Source organism: Anomaloglossus baeobatrachus, chromosome 2, assembly GCF_048569485.1.
Source record: "Anomaloglossus baeobatrachus isolate aAnoBae1 chromosome 2, aAnoBae1.hap1, whole genome shotgun sequence".
NCBI lineage: Eukaryota > Metazoa > Chordata > Amphibia > Anura > Aromobatidae > Anomaloglossus > Anomaloglossus baeobatrachus.
The window spans coordinates 744,174,335-744,190,781 of NC_134354.1; the positions used below are offsets into that span (position 1 = coordinate 744,174,335).

Below are 16,447 nucleotides of genomic sequence, written 5' to 3' on the forward strand. Positions count from 1 at the left end.
CGGATGTGTAGGGACAAGCTGGGGCAAGTGGCAAGTGAAATGTTGGCCTATTGTGAAAGGTGTCCAGGATTTCGGAGGACAGTGACCAGCTGAGGTTTTTTTTTTCTACATCTTACATTTAGTATGCTCTGGGGTCTTTTCAGACCCCAAAGCATAATAAGGGACATTCAATTCACAGAGAATAAATTAGCTGTAAATTGAATTTATCTGTAAAATTTACATGATTTTCTGATTTTGCATCTTCTCAGATCCAATCATTACAACATGTTATTTCAAAGAGTATTCTTTTCGGTGTGTGGTACCAATTTATGCTTTGGGAAATAAGTGATTGGTTAAAAATGTTTAAGGGCTATTGGAGGTAGCTTCACGCTTAGTGCTTATACTGTACATTCATGTTCTGATGCAGGAAAATATTAAAATTTGCAAGAAACAAAAAGAATTAAGGCTGTAGAGCGCATGCAACTGAAGACAGATGGCAAATCTTGTGACTTTGAGTGTGTCTAGATTAATCTTCTGCATCGTTGGTCAACACATTTTCAAAATACTCAAGCTTTAATCTCTCCTCTTTTTCTCACATGTTTCTAACATTTCCTCCACTAACTCTTTGTAAAAGTCCATTGATCTTTTAGTTTACTGAACCATTGGGAAACTTGACCAAGATTAAGCTCTAATAAGCTAAAATGAATCTCAAGTGATATGTGTTATTTTCATTAATTTAGTGCTTTCTTATCAAAATGTATTGCCCTGTACTGTTTAAAGATATTTAATCAACCAAGCATCGAATCTTTCTATAACAGGTATGCCTGGATTCAGCATCTTATTACCTGTATGGCACTGTCTTTACCTCATATAGCAAAATCCTGGTGGTTATTTCTCTTTAAGGTTAAATAAGAAACTTATTTAGGTCTTAAATAAGAAACTGTGCTTAACTCACCCTTCCCTGCATCCGAGGTCTGTTATTGTTGACAGTGCCAATATCACCTCAAATGCGCTGTAGCAAGTCAGTAATCTAATCTCAGTAACTTGAGACATCTTTTCGACATCCCACAGTATTATGTACGTCATTAATTAAGATAGGAAATGTGCAAAGCTTGCCAGGTGTCCAATGAATGCCTTGCAACTGTCCCACCTGGCAAACAGCATTATTTCCTAAATCTGATGTGCAAATGAGAGGTTTAATTTAGTTATGCATGTTCCTGCGGTACTCTATAGTTACAGAAATAAACGAGAAGTTAAATAGCCCCTTAATCCACCACCCTAGAGTCTTTCCCGTTCCTACTGAGATAGTCACATAAAAATGAGCTCAAAGTTGGAGAAGCTTACCTGCATCGACAGACCCATGAGGATCGGGGGGTTAAATCTTTTTCTTTATCCAAGTGACCAAGGCCGACACTTCTCTGGTAAGGTCCCTAATAGTGATGAGCACGCACTACCATTTTATTACTCGTAACTAATCTTCTGGGAAAATACTTGAATTCCCTAATTGACTTCCATTATACTCGGTACACAAGACGAGCCTATCCGAGCGTCTGACTACTCGCTATGAGTACCGAGGACCTGAGCATGGTAGTTCTTGCTAATCTCTAGTCCCTAAGCATGGGAATGTCTTGAGTTCCAGCGACGAGTGCAGAAATTATCTTCCTGTGTGCGGAAGAGGATTTCTGTTGCAAAAAAGGCAAACAGTGACCAAATTCTGGTCTCTATGTGTTTTCCAAAATGGAACACAGATTCTCCTTCCAGTTCACCATTGGATGGAAAACCTCTCTAGTGGATATGCAGCAGCATGCCCTTCCGGTCTTGTAGTACAGGCAAGGGGACATACTTCCATACTTCTGCAAAGTCATCGTGGGAAGAGGAGGGAATCGCCTATGTAAAGAACAAGCAGTTACTGAGGTAGGACCTTTATTGTTCCAGAGGGGATTTATCTATATCAGTGAACATTATGGGTGGCCAGAATCCAAGCTGCACTGACCTTCCTATAGAGAGTTCCCCTCAAAAAGTGTGTGTGTGGGGGAATTCCCTTACCCTTATATCAGCCTCTATAGTTGTCTCCATCTTTCTTTTAGAGGGATAAACATCCATCCATGAAATCAACGCTTAAAAAGATTAGATGTGCAACATGTATTGCTAAGCTCTTTGATACATTCAAGAAGCAGTTTATTTATTTTACAAATATAACATTATTAATTCCACAGCGCTTTACAGACGTGACCATCACTTTGGGGCTTCCAATCTAAATTCCTTATTAGCGTGTGTGTGTGTGTGTGTGTGTGTGTGTGTGAGAAAACCGGAGTTTCTGGAGGAAATCCTTGCAAACAATGAGACCATAAAAATTCCTTGCAGAAGTTGTCCTTGGTGGGATCTGAACCCAAGACCTCAGAGCTGCAAAACTGCAGTGCTAACCACTAAAGGCTGCTTTACACATAACGATATCACTAGCGATCTCGTTAGCGATGTGACACGCCAGATCGCAGATATCATTTGCCGAGATCGCACATAGGTCGTTTTTTGTAGCGCCGGTCACATGTGCGATCTCGGCAAATCGTATCTGCGATCTGGCGTGTCACATCGCTAACGAGATCGCTAGCGATATCGTTGTGTGTAAAGCAGCCTTAAGTCACTGTGCTGCCAGTTACAGTTATGTGCAAAATAATAGCAGTCTGATATCACAAATGAGTTTAATTACTGTTTTTGGCAGAATATATCATAGAACGTGGGAAAAAAATCATGACTAGGTGTAGGAGAGTAATAGGCAATCAATAGCAGCAAAGCAATCTAATATATAAAGCTGAATGTGTGTATGTGTGTATGTGTGTGTGTATGTCCGGGATTGGCATCTGCACCGTCGCAGCTACAGCCACAAAATTTTGCACACTCACACTTCTGGACCCCGAGGGCGTCATAGGCTATGTTTTGAGGGGAAATTTTAACCCCACTCCTTAGTTATTCACCAAAAAACCTGCCTCCATTAACCCCTTCAGCCCCGGGGCACTTTCCGTTTTTGCATTTTTGTTTTTTGCTCCCCTTCTTCCAAGAGCCGTAACTTTTTTATTTTTCCGTCAATCTTGCCATATGAGGGCTTGTTTTTTGCGGGATGAGTTTTACTTTTAAATGAAACCATAAGTTTTACCATATGGTGTACTGGAAAACAGCAAAAAAATTCCAAGTGTGGAAAAACTGCAAAAAAAGTGTGATGGCACAATAGTTTTTGGGATTTTTTATTCACGGTGTTCACTATATGGTAAAACTGATGTGTGGTATGATGCCTGAGGTCGGTGCAAGTTTGTAGACACTAAACATGTATAGGTTTACTTGTATAAGGGGTTAAAAAAATTTCACAAGCTTGTCCAATAAAAGTGGCGTACATTTTGCGCCATTTTCCGAAACCCGTAGAGTTCTCATTTTTTGGGATCTATGGCTCAGTGACTGCTTATTTTTTGCGTCTCGAGCTGACGTTTCTAATGGTACCATTTTTGCGCAGATGCTATGTTTTGATCGCCTGTTATTGCATTTCGCGTAAAACTTGCGGCGACCAAAAAACGTAATTTTGGCGTTTGGAATTTTTTTGCCACTCCGTCGTTTACCAATCAAATTAATTTATTTTATATTTTGATAGATCGGGCATTTCTGAACGCGGCGATACCAAATATGTGTATATTTATTTATTTTTTAACCCTTTTATTTTCAATGGAGGGAAAGGGGGGTGATTTGAACTTTTAGGGTTTTTATTTTTTATTTTTTAAAACTTTTTTTTTATTTTACTAGTCCCCCTAGGGGGCTATAGCGATCAGTAATCCGATCGCTCTTATCTATCTGCTGATCACAGCTATACAGCTGTAAACAGCAGATACAGTCACTTCCTGCTTCCCTGGCCTCCGGGCCAGGTAAAAACGAAAGTGAAACGTCATACCTGCAGGCGTCATCACATGACCCTGTGCTACCATGGCAACCACCGAACGTCACGTGATCACTCACGTGACTTCCGGTGGGGGTGGCGGTAAGTGAAAATCTTCACTGCGCATATATACATCTCGCTGCCAGACTTTGGCACCGAGATGTAAGGGGTTAGTGTTACGGGTGGAATGCGATTCCACTCCTAACATGTAGGCACACATGTCAGCTGTTGAAAACAGCTGATATGTGTGCCGATCAATGCCGCCTGCCAACGGCAGGGGGCGGGGCTTAACGGGACACGCTCCATGACGGATATATCCGTCCATGGTCGTGAAGGGGTTAAAGCGAATGGAGCTGGGAGCCACAGTGCTGCCAGAACTTCAGAAGAATACGCAGCCACGCCCTTATATGGAATGTTGGCGTGTCACAATGCAGCCAGGGAAAGAGACAGACACAGACAGGGAAAGAGGCAGACATAGACATGGTAAGAGACAGACACAAAGAGACCGACTAACAGGGAAAGAGACAGACACAGACAAAGAGACAAAGACAGACACACGGAAACAGACAGACAGGGTAAGAGACAGACAAAGACAGGTAAAGAGACAGACAAAGAGACAGACACAGGGAAAGAGACAAAAGGAAAGAGGGAAAGAGACAGACAGTGAAAGAGAGGGAAAGAGACAGACAGGGAAAGAGACAGACAGGGAAAGTGACAGAGATAGACAGGGAAAGAGATAGATAGACAGACAGACAGGGAAAGAGATTAAGACAGACAGGGAAAGAGACAGACAGAGAGAGAGAGACAGAGAGATATATACAGAGGGGGAGACAGACATTACAATTACATTTATATCTATTTGTTTTGTGGTTTTTCTGTGCAGAATACATTTTGTTAATACATTCTATTTTGTTAACAGCAGTTATTAACCCGGGCGAAGCCGGGTAGTACAGCTAGTAATAAAATAATTTTGGATAGGGTTGCTGTATCTACTGATATATCTACTGATGTATTTTATATATAATATTTGAATTGATTATTCTTATACATTTTGCTGCTATTTGATTGCTGCTATATTTCTATACTCTGGCCAGGTCTGCATAGTGCACAAGGGCATATTTGTTTGCAGCAACTAAGGTATTTGGATTAGGATATTTTTGCTGATTGAAAATCTGCACCAATTTTGCACTTGTATGCCTTGATATGAGATTTAACATTTTGTGCACAATATTATTGTGATGGTGGCTTTTCTGATTTTAATTGCTTTTATGCTTAAAATCAATAAAAATGTGTAATTTTTATTAATATTTTGTGAGTTGAGTGCTTTTGGTTCCATGCTTTTTCTTCTTGATTGTTCAGCTGCTGGATCCTATCGCCATATATCACCGTGGTCCTAGTACAAAACTTTGGTGTATAGAAAGATTACTTCAAGGAAATTGGCTAGTATTGGTCCTGCAGATGTAATGAAACTACAGAAAATTGATGGCAATATATGAGACAAAGCAAAGATATCAGAATTTCCTACAGTCAATACATAAGATTTTTCTCACATAATGCTACTGCAATACAATATTGTTCTTTGTCATCGAGGATGACCAAAACATTATGTTGAGGATTTATCCACACAAATATTCTGTTGGGCAGAACTTTCCTGTCACTTTCCATCATCCAGCAAAAAGGCTCAAAAATCCTTACAGCAGATTTCCTCAGCAGGTACTCTTTAGACCTAGCAGAATGGGTATTAAACCAAGATGTGCTCAATCACTTTAACCTTCATTAGGGTGTCCCCCAGATAGACGTGTTTGCCTCTGGAAAAACACAAAAGGTAAAAAATTGTTTTTGCTTAGAGCCAATGTACATTTCTGCAGCAGTGGATGTGTTTTCCGAAAAATGGAAGATGGACTTTCCCACCAATTATTCTTATCTTGCCAGTTCTGTGAAGATTCTGAGAACCTCAAACAGATTAATCATGATAACTCCCTACTAACCAAAAATAAACTGGTTCACCTTCCTAAAGCTTCTGACTTTAAAAGAACCAGTCTTTCTACCTCCACTGGAGGATCTGTTGACTCAGGGTCCTCTTCATCACCACAACCTAGTGAAGTCTAATCATATTTTGTAAACATTATAAGCTGGGCATTCTAAAGCTGGTGTCACACACAGCGACAACGACGTCGCTGCTACGTCACCATTTTCTGTGACGTTGCAGCGACGTCCCATCGCTGTCGCTGTGTGTGACATCCAGCAACGACCTGGCCCCTGCTGTGAGGTCGCCGGTCGTTGCTGAATGTCCAGCTTCATTTTTTGGTCGTCACTCTCCCGCTGTGACACACACATCGCTGTGTGTGACAGCGAGAGAGCGACGAAATGAAGCGAGCAGGGAGCAGGAGCCGGCGTCTGGCAGCCTGCGGTAAGCTGTAACCAGCGTAAACATCGGGTAACCAAGGGAAGACCTTTCCCTGGTTACCCGATATTTACCTTCGTTACCAGCCTCCGCTCTTGCTGCCAGCGCCGGCTCCTGCTCTGTGCACATGTGGCTGCAGTACACATCGGGTAATTAACCCGATGTATACTGTAGCAAGGAGAGCAAGGAGCCAGCGCTAAGCAGTGCGCGCGGCTCCCTGCTCTCTGCACTGTGACATGTAGCTGCAGCACACATCGGGTTAATTAACCCGATGTGTACTGTACCTAGGAGAGCAAGGAGCCAGCGCTAAGCGCGGCTCCCTGCTCTCTGCACATGTAGCACAGCGACGTTATGATCGCTGCTGCTTCTGCTGTGTTTGACAGCTAAGCAGCGATCATAACAGCGACTTACAAGGTCGCTGTTACGTCACCGAAAATGGTGACGTAACAGCGACGTCGTTGTCGCTGTCGCTTAGTGTGAACCCAGCTTTACTAACCAACACACTTTGGTCCTATAATTCTTCAAGTGTTATACAGATATGGTGAGTTTTAAAAAATAAATCTTGAACAGGGTCCATAAATATAGTTTCATTTTAAAAATGCATAGCAATATAATAGAGACAGAATTAATATTTTCAGATAAAGTTGATGCGGGCATCCTGTGCTGCTGCTCATGATTAAATAAGGATAACCCGAGCATCCAGAGTATTGTAGAATGATTATGGTTTTATTATCAACACACTTCAAAGTATCTATAGTAAATAATTAATATTTTGGTATTTTTTTTTATTCATTTTTTAAATGCCAAAAAAATAGCAGGTACATAACAAATACATATTGGTGCAAGAAGATAATGATAAGGTTCAGAGCACTCTAATGGACAACACAATAAAATAAAATAATAGATCATTACACGTGCCTTGATTACCTTATAAGATGAGCAAGCCACATAATAAACTACCTGAAATACCAAAATCAACAGAAAGGGATAAACTCGCATAACAAAATATCTGTTTTGCCGCCATGCACTGAACATTAAATGCTACGTAATGACCAAGTCCAGGGCCAACACAATGCATCTCCAGGTTAACAAAGGGAAGAAACAGAAGCTCCACACAGCACCATACTCAAGTGGAAGGAATTCTATATCTCCCATACTTTAGAAAATTTCTCAGGATATCCTCTGTTTTGATATACTGTTCATTCAAATGGGATAATTGTGTTGACTAATTTTATCCATGCTCTTGCTGTTGGGCGGGAGTTGCCCATCCAACGTAGGGCAATAAGTTTCCTTGTCATAAAAAGAGTCTCCTGCAGAAGGATTTTAATATGATGGGTCCAGGCCCCTTCATCCAAGACCCCAATAAGGCATAGCATAGGGTCCATGGGGATAGGAAAGGAGGCCAGAGAGGAAAGAGTTGATACTACTTCATATCTAAAGGAGGCAATTACTGATCAACTCCAAATCGTATGAATAAAGTCTGCACGCCTCTACATGGCATCTCACTACGAAGTGGCCAAAGACTGCATTTGGAATAATCTCAATGGCGTTATATATGCTTCATGCACTATATATAATTGAATCATTTTGTTATTAATCGAATGAGAAACCTTAGATGGAGACTCCAAAATCTCCCCACAATCCTCCTCCATGATATTAGGAATTAATAGCCCCCCACTTCCCCTTGACCGCCAGTTTTTGAGATTCATTCCCCACAGACAGCAAATATTTTGGTATATTGACCTCATTTCATCAAAATCAATCTTTTTTCACCAGCTGCTGAAGAGGCGGCAGTCATTTGCCATGTGCAGTTCTTTCTATAGGGTAGCAGCTTAGGTTCGGTATTATTCGTCAGCCAACTTGAAGGGAAATGATGTGCAAAGAACTGAAGTACCATTCACAGCTGCTACCAAATGAATTGTGACTGGTAAACAGTAAGGGGGATACAGAGGGATTTCAGGCTAAGACCTCTTCAGTCAGCTAACTGTGGGAGTCATGGATTGAAATCTCATATTGATTATTGATGGTCTATTCTAAGTATAATCCCTTATCAATGACAGTTCTCAGAAAGACTTGCTTACTAATTATTTCAAAGGCAAAAAGATATTGTTAATAATTGATGTTGCACGTACATAAAAGTTACGACAACATCACAAGAGCAGCTGATTGCCAAGGTTAATATATAAACCTGTTACTCTACCTATTAGATGGAAATGAGAAGCAGCAATTGAATAATCAATAGAGTTTAGATCCCTCTACAATCCAAAAGTATTACTTTTATGAAATAATAAAAACAGCCAAAACATAAATACTGTACAGCCTAAACTAGAGTACAATTACAAATTCTTCCAATTATCTTATCCGAATTATTGAAAGCACAGACTCTGAGTTACTACTAATGATGAAGCCAGGCAGATGCAGTTATATTGCTCAACTTTTTACCTTTTATCATGTAACGTTCCATAACATACATTCATTTATGGTGTATATTGTAGAAAACCCCTTAAACGGAACCCTGTCAGATCCTCTATACCCTCCAACCCAACAGCATTGATATCGGTAAAATCTAGAATTCTCACGCATGTGCACTGCTTTTTTCACTTACATTAAATGTATGAAACCATGTGTATGCTTCCTGACTTCTGTTCATGATCGGAAGTACTGCTTCTGAAGCACAGTGACACTGTTACGGTTGCTGTGGCACTGGAGTCTATGTCCAAATTTCTTGCTACTGCACATGTGCGAGCACTGGAGACTATGTCCAGATTTCTTGCTACTGCACATGTGCAAGCGCTGGAGACTAAGTCCTATCTTGGAGCCATTGCACATGTGCGGGTGACATCATCGCTGACACGAGGTCACATGTCTCTGACACCTTCTAAGCTGATTGGCCACTGGTCATGTGCTTGTGACACGTGGTCACATGTCTCTGACACCTTCTATGCCGATTGGTTGCTGGTCATGTGCTTGTGACGCTTTGCTCAGTGATAGGCCAGCGTGACGTCATTCCTGTCGTTCTGGCAGCGGATTGGCTCTGGTGTCCTCCATCTTGGATGAGGCACAGAGTCTATAAAAGACCCTGACGCACGCCGCACGGCGCTCAGTCCTCTTGGTTCATGCATGAGAGTAGACGCTCTGTGCACGTTCCTCTAGGCATCTCTCTGTCTATGCTAGGTGAGCGCTACCGGCAGGGTAGCGTTCTTATACCTTACAGCTTCGGCTGCAGTCCGTATCCTTACCTCTTAGGGGAGCGGACATAGGCAGGTGCCTGAGGCACATGGTCTGGCTGGGCCTTGTGATTCTACTCGTAGGTGGACGTTGCCGCTAGGGTAACGTTCCTTATACTGCGTCTGGCAGTTGTTCGTATCCTCGCACACTAGGGGAGCGAACAGAGGTAGGAGCTTTGTGCGGCTTATGCTGCTGTCCGTCTCTTTTGCACCACTAGAAGAGCGGACCTAGGCAGGTGCCATATCTAGTGGTTCGTGTCCTCGCACACTAGTGGAGCGAACGCAGGTAGGAGCTTTGTGCGGCTTACGCTGCTGTTCGTCTCTTTTGCACCACTAGAAGAGCGGACCTAGGCAGGTACCATATCTAGTGGTTTGTGTCCTTGCACACTAGTGGAGCGAACGCAGGTAGGAGCTTTGTGCGGCTTACGCTGCTGTCAGTTTCCTGGCACCACTAGAGGAACGGACCTAGGTAGGTGCCATTTCACACTCACTGCCTTTGTCTCTGTGATTATTAACAGAGACCATTCCACACACCCTCCAAGTAAGGGAGGAATTGCCTTATTTACTAATTATATTCCTCTGTGAGTTTCACAGAGGTATTGCACTCTGCCATAGTCTGCAGCAGAGTCTTTGCACGGTGGACCCTGACTGTCTGTTACTCCTTTAGGTTTTATTATCAGACAGCCCCCCGTAACATTAGGACTGAGCCAAGGGTCTGGCAGTTATGGCAGAATATCAGCAGTTACACCGTTAAATACAAGTACTTGAGTCACGGCTCAAGAGTATAGAGGATAAACCTATGACCATGGTGACATCTGCACATGATCCTTCACTTGCTCTGCCAAACAGATATTCTGGCGATGCCAGATCATGTCGTGGTTTCATTAGTCAGTGTCAGATACACCTAGAGGTCAACTCTTCTCGCTTCTCTACGGAGAGGTCCAGAGTAGGCTTTATCATCTCCTTACTTCAGGATAAAGCCTTAGAATGGGCGACTCCCCTATGGGAGCGCTCTGATGTGGTTACTCTGAGACATCAAGACTTTCTTGATGCTCTTAAGGCGGTATTCATGGGTCCGCAGGTTACCCATGATGCGGCCCTGAGACTGTTAGATCTATCTCAGGGTTCGTTATCCACTAGTTCTTATGCCATTGCTTTTAGAACTCTGGTGGCAGAACTAGATTGGCCAGAGAAGGTGCTGATTCCTATCTTCTGGAGAGGGTTGGCAGGCTATGTTAAGGATGCTCTTGCTACTCGTGAGGTCCCTGCTTCTCTGGAAGACTTGATCACAGTAGCAACGAGGATCGACGTACGCCATAGGGAACGTAGACTCGAGGTCTCTTCCTCACGCCCTAAGCATCGGGCTATTCCAGTTGTTGAGGGTCCACTACATTGAGGACAGTTCCCTTGCGCCTTTCCCTGTCTCAGGGTCACATAGAGGAGATTTCTTTTCTTGTTTTGCCTGAGGGTATAGACGACGTCCTTCTGGGTCTCCCATGGCTTCGGACTCATGCTCCTCACATTGACTGGGAGTCCGACAGCATTATTAGTTGGGGTTCGAAATGTCAGTCCCGATGTCTTCCCTTACCACCTAAGGTCGTTGCGGTTGCATCAACTGATCTCTCTCCCATACCTACACCCTATTTGGATTTCGCTGACGTGTTCTCCAAACAGGGTGCTGAGGTTCTTCCACCCCATAGGCCGTATGACTGTGCCATAGACCTTATGCCAGGTTCGGTTCCACCTAAGGGCAGGGTTTACCCCCTGTCGATACCTGAGTCGGAGGCCATGTCGACCTATATAAGAGAGAGTTTAAAGAAGGGGTTCATTCGTAAGTCTGTCTCTCCCGCGGGAGCTGGGTTTTTCTTTGTTCGGAAGAAAGAGGGTGATTTGCGTCCCTGCATAGATTACAGGGGTCTCAACGCAATCACAATAAAGAACAAATACCCGTTACCTTTAATTTTGGAGCTCTTTGACAGACTGAGGGGAGCTCAAGTTTTTACGAAGTTGGATCTGCGGGGTGCGTATAACTTGGTACGAATTCGAGAGGGTGACGAATGGAAGGCCGCTTTTAACACCCGAGACGGTCACTATGAATACCTCGTCATGCCTTTTGGTTTATGTAATGCACCCGCAGTATTTCAGGACTTCGTAAATTATGTGTTCAGGGATTTACTGTTATCCTATGTAGTGGTGTATCTGGACGACATCCTGATTTTTTCTCCTGATCTGGAGACTCATCGGCAGGATGTCGTTCGTGTCCTTTCCCATTTAAGGGAGCACTCATTATTTGCTAAACTCGAAAAATGTGTATTCGAGCAGTCATCCTTGCCTTTTTTGGGCTACATTATCTCACAAGAGGGTCTGGCTATGGATCCTGCGAAGCTCTCTGCTGTCCTGGAATGGTCCGAACCTCATTCCTTGAAGGCGGTGCAACGCTTCTTAGGATTCATAAATTATTACAGGCAGTTCATACCCCATTTCTCTACTTTGGTGGCCCCTTTGGTGGCCTTGACTAAGAAAGGTGCTAATCCCAAAGTCTGGTCTACTGAGACATCTCAGGTATTTGAGGCAGTAAAAAGACACTTTTCAACTGCTCCCGTTCTTCAAAGACCCGATGAGAATAAGCCTTTCATCTTGGAGGTTGATGCCTCTTCAGTGGGTGCTGGTGCGGTCTTGTATCAAAAGAACAGTGCAGGTAGAAAAAGGCCGTGTTTCTTCTTTGCTAAAACCTTTTCACCGGCAGAGAGAAACTATACCATAGGGGATAGGGAACTGCTCGCCCTGAGATTAGCCTTGGAGGAGTGGCGTCACTTGCTGGAAGGAGCGAAACATCCTTTCCAGGTCTATACAGACCATAAGAATCTGACGTACTTACAAACCGCTCAGCGTCTGAATCCTCGCCAAGCCCGCTGGTCCTTGTTTTTCTCCCGCTTTCACTTCTCCATCAACTATCTGTCTGGGAGTAAGAATAACAAGGCAGACGCCCTGTCTCGCTCTATGGTTTCTACCCAGTAAGAGATTGACGAACCTCGTCTTATCCTTCCCTCCAGGGTTTTTCATACGCTCTCGCCTGTGACGTTAGACCAAATCCCACCGGGCAAGACCTTTGTTCCGCCTGATCGACAGAATGATATACTGTCGTGGGCCCACACCTCAAGGGTGGGTGGGCATTTTGGTATTAGGCGGACACGAGAGTTACTGGAGAGGTGGTATTGGTGGCCACACTTAGCCAGCCACGTCAAGAGATACGTCGGTTCCTGCTACTCGTGTGCTCGCAACCGTCCATTACGGCAGAGACCGGCTGGGCTCTTGCATCCTTTACCAGTGCCAGATAGACCATGGGAGATGGTAGGCATGGACTTTGTGGGTGATCTTCCGTGTTCACAGGGACATAGATTTGTGTGGGTCATTACGGACCATTTCTCCCGCATGGTTCATCTCGTACCGTTATCGAGAATCCCATCTTCCAGGGTACTAGCCAAACTATTCCTCAAGCATGTCTTTAGGCTTCACGGGATGCCAGATCGTATCATTTGTGATAGAGGCCCGCAATTTGCTTCCCGTTTCTGGCGAGATCTTTGTAGCCTTCTGCAAATTGAGTTGAATCTCTCTTCGGCATACCATCCGGAGACCAATGGTTTGGTTGAGCGTACCAATCAATCCATGATTATATACCTTCGACACTTTGTTGCTGAGAACCACGATAACTGGTCCTCCCTCCTACCCTGGGCAGAATTTGCCCTTAACAATTCGCTGGCTGAGGCCACTGGGCAGACACCTAGGTAGGTGCCATTTCACACTCACTGCCTTTGTCTCTGTGATTATTAACAAAGACCATTCCACACACCCTCCAAGTAAGGGAGGAATTGCCTTATTTACTAATTATATTCCTCTGTGAGTTTAACAGAGGTATTGCACTCTGCCATAGTCTGCAGCAGTCTTTGCATGGTGGACCCTGACTGTCTGTTACTCCTTTAGGTTTTATTATCAGACAGCCCCCCGTAACAGACACTGCCGTAATGAGCCGTGCACATGCACAAGATTTCCATAAGCTAGGGTTGACGACAGTGTGTTGAAACAATTTTATCATGGCCACAGGGGCGTGATAACATGCAAAGAAGGCCGACTAGTCTGGGGAACTAATGCCCCATCCACTAGTCAAGGCTTTAATTAGCATAGGGAAAGCAAGGTTTATAAATCCTTTTGTAAACATTGATTTAAGTGAATTACATCAGAAAGGGCTGGTTAGACAGGGAGGTTGGAGGGCATAGCGGACCTGACAGGTTCCCTTTAATATTGGGGAAATCTTATAAATTAGAAGTATGAAATCATTTAAACACACCAGAATAGCTCTCTGCACACTCTATTACACATGAGGACCAGACCAGCGTAGGTGCACAGTTTCTTTAGTCCTGAAATTATTTACTTGCAGTACATTGTAATGAAACAGTTTGCACAAGTCCTCAGTTTACACCTCTCCCATACCAGTATTTTATCAGTAATAACTAGCCAAAAATGTCCAAATCTTCTTATTGGTCTCTAGGCTAACAATTCTTCCACAAAAATAGGGCTTTGTTTTGTTATTTTTCATTAAATAATCAAACTATGTATAATATGTTGATGGTCATTATAAAATGTTTTCCTCTCTCCAGGGGACTTACATATTTGATTACCTATCACGCAGTGACTACTTGGGCTCCACCAGGTATAAAAGAACTCTCGGCGAGAACCACAACACACAAGGTACACCGGGTACAAGATACAATGGTGGGCCCTGCTAGGGAGAGGGGAGTGGGATCACCTCCTAACACTCACCTGAAGCTGATTCCTGCAGGCCCTAACGTCCCTATACGGGTCCTTCCCATCGTTAGCAATCACGTACCTAGGCCCTTACGGACACTAATCTCACTCTGGCTAGTGAGGGTCAGCGAGGCATCTCACCACTATAATAAGACAACACGAGGTAAAAAAGACAAACAGGGAAGAAAGAATGAACAAATAAAAAGCCGGCTGCAGCTGAAGTGACACCTCAGCTTTCTCCAGGACCGGTTCCTTAGAAGTCAACAGCAATAGGAATTAGCTATAGCCAACAAGGTGGGGATATTTATAGCAGAAGGAAGTCATTGCAGCTGAGGTTACAACTACCTGTTAGATCACTGCAGGATAGACATGAATCTTAACCCCTTCAGTGCCAGATGGAATTAAATACACTCCAACTCAGGGTAAACAACAAGCTGGCACTAAGGGTCCTGTCACACGTAGCGACGCACCAACGATCCCACCAGCGATACGACCTGGCAGGGATCGTTGGTGTGTCGCTACATGGTCGCTGGTGAGCTGTCAATCAGGCAGATCTCACCAGCGACCAGCCACCAGAGACTCGTGTAACGATGCTGCGCTTGGTAACCAGGGTAAATATCGGGTAACTAAGCAAAGCACTTTGCTTGGTTATCCGATATTTACCCTGGTTAACAGCGTACACCGCTTACAGGCTGCCAGCGCTGGCTCCCTGTATACGTAGCTAGGGTACAGATCGGGTTACTAAGCAAAGCACTTTGCTTAGTTACCCGATATTTACCCTGGCTACGTGTGGAGGGAGCCAGTGCTGGCAGCCTGTAAGCGGTGTACGCTGGTAACCAGGGTAAATATCGGGTAACCAAGCAAAGTGCTTTGCTTAGTTACCCGATATTTACCCTGGTTACCAGCGTACACTGCTTACACAGAGTCGGTGCTCATTGGTCTCCCGCAGTCAAACACGTCGGATGTGTGTTGCACAACGGGAGAGCAACGACCAAAAAATGAACCAGAACAGTGTGTAACGATCAGCGATTTCACAGCAGGGGCCAGGTCACTGCTTAGTGTCATACACAGCGAGATCGCTGATGAGGTCACTGGTACGTCACAAAACCTGTGACTCAGCAGCGATCTCGCTATGTGAGAAGTACCCCTAAGGGAGAGAGAGAAGCTGTGGAAAGATTAGGCGCAAATAGGGTCTTACCTGATAAACAGGTGGGGGTGAATGTTAACAAAAACACTCACCTGGTCTGGTTGTGCCAGTCACAACCCCTGATTGAGCAGGATATAACGTGAAAGTCAGCAGTCCCGCAGCGATGAGACAATATTGAAAGCAGGAGGAAAGCAGGTTTAAATACCACGTCAAACCACAGAAGTCCAGAAGGTGTTAGTAAATCCCTGTTTATTTTATCAGGTCTACGCGTTTCAGGGACATATCTGTCCCCTTCCTCAGGACAATGTACAGAGAATACTGTCAAAAGTACCCCTAAAGCAGTTCTGCGATCCATAATGTGCTATGACCTTCTGGTCCCAGATCGCCCCGATATCACATCAGGCCTTGACACACTCATGACATTATCTGTATAATACTCTATTTTTGCTTAACTCTGCATACTAGATTATAAATGACATAACATTCTACATACCATCTGAAAATCTTCTCTTTTACATTTAGAAGTCCATTGATGAAGCGGCTTCTCCTAGGCTCTAGCTGTACAGAAGACTCGTGGGTGTTTATAATGTCCATTTTAGTGTCAGTTCTTCTTTGCAGGCTGCAGCAGAAGTGACTGATGCACTGTAACATGTGTCAAAGGCTAAAAATGCTAAGAAGCCGCACATATTCTTTATAGTAGTAACTGCTGAATCATTAACTGTCTTAACAAGGTCCATGCACATTCTGTAACTAGTCCAAGATATGGTGATGGGATTAAGTATTCGCACAGAAAGGTTTTTTTTAAGTTAGGAAATAATGTGACATAATTTAGGAAAAAATTATTCACACTTAAAACACACCTTCAAACAGTAAAAAAGAAGGCTGTCTGAATGTTACAAGAATTTAAAGATCCAGTGTTTAATCAGATTACACGTCATCCTTATGGAATTATCTTTTTTACATTTTTAGCT

The 16,447-nt window shown here is 43.6% G+C and overlaps 1 protein-coding gene across 1 annotated transcript in view; it reads right to left on the reverse strand.

The window, feature by feature from the left end:
• The window catches only part of SLC35F2 (solute carrier family 35 member F2), a 114,630-nt gene extending 98,531 nt beyond the window's left edge, over positions 1–16,099 (reverse strand). The window contains exon 1 of the mRNA XM_075334659.1: positions 15,970–16,099. Within this exon, the coding sequence (XP_075190774.1) occupies positions 15,970–16,070 (101 nt within the window). The 5' untranslated portion in view covers positions 16,071–16,099. The remainder of the gene's footprint in view (positions 1–15,969) is intronic.
• Positions 16,100–16,447: the final 348 nt, after the last annotated feature.